Source organism: Colobus angolensis, unplaced genomic scaffold (assembly GCF_000951035.1).
Source record: "Colobus angolensis palliatus isolate OR3802 unplaced genomic scaffold, Cang.pa_1.0 Scaffold308, whole genome shotgun sequence".
Classification (NCBI taxonomy): Eukaryota; Metazoa; Chordata; class Mammalia; order Primates; family Cercopithecidae; genus Colobus; species Colobus angolensis.
The window spans coordinates 1812820-1816548 of record NW_012116355.1 but is presented as its reverse complement, the minus strand read 5'-3'; the positions used below and the strand labels follow the sequence as shown (position 1 = coordinate 1816548).

Sequence of the window (3729 nt, the reverse complement as noted above, 5' to 3'; positions counted from 1 at the left end):
AAAAAAAAAAAAAAAAAATGAAAGAAAAAAACATTACCAAATAAAGCCACTTTTTATTACTCGAATTTAAGATTACTTTCTTAGCAAATACTTCCCAGAATAGGATTAATGAATAAATAAACATGAATAATTTTCCTAATGCATACTACTGTTTAAAAGAAAAAAATTTTAAAGGGTCAGGTGCAGTGGCTCACGCCTGTAATCCCAACACCTTGGGAGGCCAAGGGGGACAGATCACTTGAGGTCAGGAGTTCGAGACCAGCCTGGCCAACATGGTGAAACCTCATCTCTACTAAAAACGCAAAAAAAGTTAGCCAGGCATGGTGGCTCACGCCTGTAATCCCAGCTACTGGGGAGGCTAAAACAGGAAAATTGCTTGAACCCCAGAGGCAGAGGTTGCAATGAGCCAAGATCGAGTCACTGCACTCTTGACTGGGCTACAGAGCAAGACTCTGTAAATAAAAAAGTCAGGCACGGTGACTGACGCTTATAATCACAGCACCTTTGAAGGCTAAGAGGGCAGTCGCTTGTGTTCAGGTGTTGGAGACCAGGTTGGGCAACATGGTGAAACCCTGTCTCTACTAAAACTACAAAAATTAACTGGGGGTGGTGGCAGGTGCATGTAATCCCAGCTACTTGGGAGGCTGAGGCAGGAGAATCGCTTGAACCCAGGAGGCGGAGGTTGCAGTGAGCCGAGATGGCACCACTGCGCTCCAGTCTGGGCGACAGAAGGGGACTCCATCTCAAAAACACACAAAAAAAATTAGGTAGGCATGATGTTGCCTGCCTGTAGTCCCAGTTACTTGGGAGGCTGAGGCAAGAGAATCACTTGAACCCGGGAAGTGGAGGTTGGAGTGAGCTGAGATTGGCCACTGCACTCCAGTCCAGTGATAGATTCCATCTCAAAAAAAAAAAAAAAAAAGACCCATTCATTAAGCAAACTTTTTCCTAAGTAAATTCAACTATAAAAGGAGGACCTCATCTAAAAATTCCAAATTTTTCCATCACTGGACTGGATCAGTTTGTTGAATAAATTCCTATCAGAGTAAGTGTATTTAGGATCAAGCACTGAGTAGAAGAGATATCTGTCCATTAAACCAGCAAAATACTACACTAACTTTATACTGAAAAATGTAACGCAACAGTTAAATCTCCTCATTATGTCCCTTAACATCAACATAGTACTTGGGTATAAACGAGTGATTATAAGAAGCACTTATAATTAACTATCAAAGTATAGTCAAATCAATCTGCAAGTAAGATAAACTGGTATCGTTTACTCACTTGCACATTGCCTGTGAAAAATGGTTTGCCATTCTAGTCAATAACATGTATATAATGCTTAATTTTGCACCAGGTACTGTGCTTTGCACTTATCTCACTTCACTTAAAATAATAATATAACCAAATTGAGAAGGGGCAAGTATTTAACATTAAAAATTTTATTCAAATGTATCTTTGTTTTTTTGAGACAGAGTCTTGCTCTGTCACCCAGGCTGGAATGCAGTGGCGTGATCGTGGCTCATTGCAACCTCCACCTCCCGGATTCAAGCAATTCTCCCTGCCTCAGCCTCCCAAGTAGCTGGCATTACAGGCACCTACTACCATGCCTGGCTAATTTTTTTTTTTTTTTTTTTTTTTTTAGTAGAGATAGGGTTTCACCATGTTGATCAGCCTGGTCTTGAACTCCTGATCTCAGGTGATCTGTCCACCTCGGCCTCCCAAAGTACTGGAATTACAGGCATGAGCCACTGTGCCCAGCCTCAAATGGATCTTGATCATTAAAAGCCATTCTGAGATTCAAGTATTCTTCTTTGTGCTTTAAAGAAAAGGCAGGTTTTTGTTTTTTTGTTGAGCCAAGGTCTCACTCTGTCACCTAGGCTGAAGCGCAGTAGCACCATCATAAGTGATCCTCTCACCTCAGCCACCCAAGTACCTGGGACTACAAATGGAAGCCATCATGCCCAGCTAATTTTTAAACTTTTTATAGAGACAAGGTCCTCACTATGCTGCCCAGGCTGCTCTTAATTCCTGTGCTCAAGCAATCCTTTTGCCTCAGTCTCCCAAAGTGTTGAGATTACAGACACGAGCCACTATGCTCAGCAAAGGCAGCTTTTTAAAGTCTATTGTAATTCAGGTATTTTACTACTTCAGACTATTAGTTCTCCATTTACCTTGGATTTTCATATTTCATTCCAAGGACACACTTAAACTAACAGAAGGGAGAAAAGGGAGAAGAGATGATGATGAAACAGCAGGGAAGGAGGAGGAAGGGAAGCAGAGGAAGGTGAAAGGGGAGAGGAGAAGGAGGAGGAGGAGGAGGAGGAGGAGGAGGCAGCGGCAGTGGCAGCAGTGGTGGCCGTGGCAGCCTAATAGCTAAGAGGTACCTGGAAAAGGTTAGCATTAAAGAGTTCTCATGGAACAACACCCAATTGTACCTGAATCAAGTACAATACCTCTTTCCTTACTATTCTTCATTACCTAGTTTTTATTATTTATTTATTTAATTTATTTATTTATTTATTTATTTTAGGACAGAATCTTGCTTTATTGCCCAGGCTGGAGGGCAGTGGCGTGATCTCAGCTCACTGCAACCTCTGCTTCCTGGGTTCAAGCAATTCTCCTGTCTTAGCCTCCCAAGAAGCTAGAATTACAAGTGCACACTACCACGCCCAGCTAATTTTTGTATTTTCTTAGTAGAGGTGGGGTTTCACAATGTTGGCCAGGCTGGTCTCAAACTCCTGACCTCAAGTGATCCACCCATCTCGGCCTCCCAAAGTGCTGGAATTACAGGTGTAAGCCACCGCACCCGGCCATTACCTACTTTTTAAATACAGGGTTCAAAATCCTAAAGTTTCCTACAAAAGAAAACATTAAATCATATGTTCTCCCTTGATTTCCTTAATTCTAAACAAGGCAAACAAGAATTCCACAAAAACTTACCTGTACCACCTGTTTCTGTGGTTGCGTTGATTGTGCTGCTGAAATCTGTGTTTTTTCACGAGCACCTCGACAATGGTCACTGCTCACTGAAGTCATCATATACAGTATATACAAAATAATGTATGTACAAAATAGAAAATCTGCAAGAAAGTAGGGATGGTAAGCAAAACAATCATAGTAAAAGACAAGCAGGTACTTCAGAGAAAACAAGGACACTTAAAATAAAAGATAAAAGCTCTCTGGAATACAAATTCTCAAGAAGCAGCCCGAGGATTGTACATTTTGCTGGTATCTGTTAAACCAATTATCTAAAAGTCCATGTTTATGAGCTTAGCAATTCTAAACAAAAATCTCAAGCACCACCAATTTAAACCAGCAACCATTTTATCACTATATGTAGTCACTGTACATGTAGTGCTATCTGCCTCTTACTACTTGCAGTTGGTATTTGAACCCCAAAACAACATTGCATTCAGCCAAGATTTTACCTGCCAATAACCCAATTTAAAATGTGTCAAGAAACAAGCTATGCCTAAAAGCAAAAGTCACCCGTAAACAATAAATCTTTTTTTTTTATTTTTTTGAGACAGAGTCTCACTCTGTCACCCAGGCTGGAATGCAGTAGCCGGATCTCAGCTCACTGCAAGCTCTGCCTCCCGGGTTTATGCCATTCTCCTGCCTCAGCCTCCCTAGTAGCTGGGACTACAGGCGCCCGCCACCTCACCCAGCTAGTTTTTTGTATTTTTTAGTAGAGACAGGGTTTCACCGTGTTAGCCAGGATGGTCT

The 3729-nt window shown here is 41.5% G+C and overlaps 1 protein-coding gene across 1 annotated transcript in view; it reads right to left on the bottom strand.

The window, feature by feature from the left end:
* Positions 1-3729, bottom strand: part of UBAP2 (ubiquitin associated protein 2) — a 143315-nt gene that overhangs the window by 95301 nt on the left and 44285 nt on the right. The window contains exon 2 of the mRNA XM_011950561.1: positions 2944-3083. Within this exon, the coding sequence (XP_011805951.1) occupies positions 2944-3042 (99 nt within the window). The 5' untranslated portion in view covers positions 3043-3083. The remainder of the gene's footprint in view (positions 1-2943; positions 3084-3729) is intronic.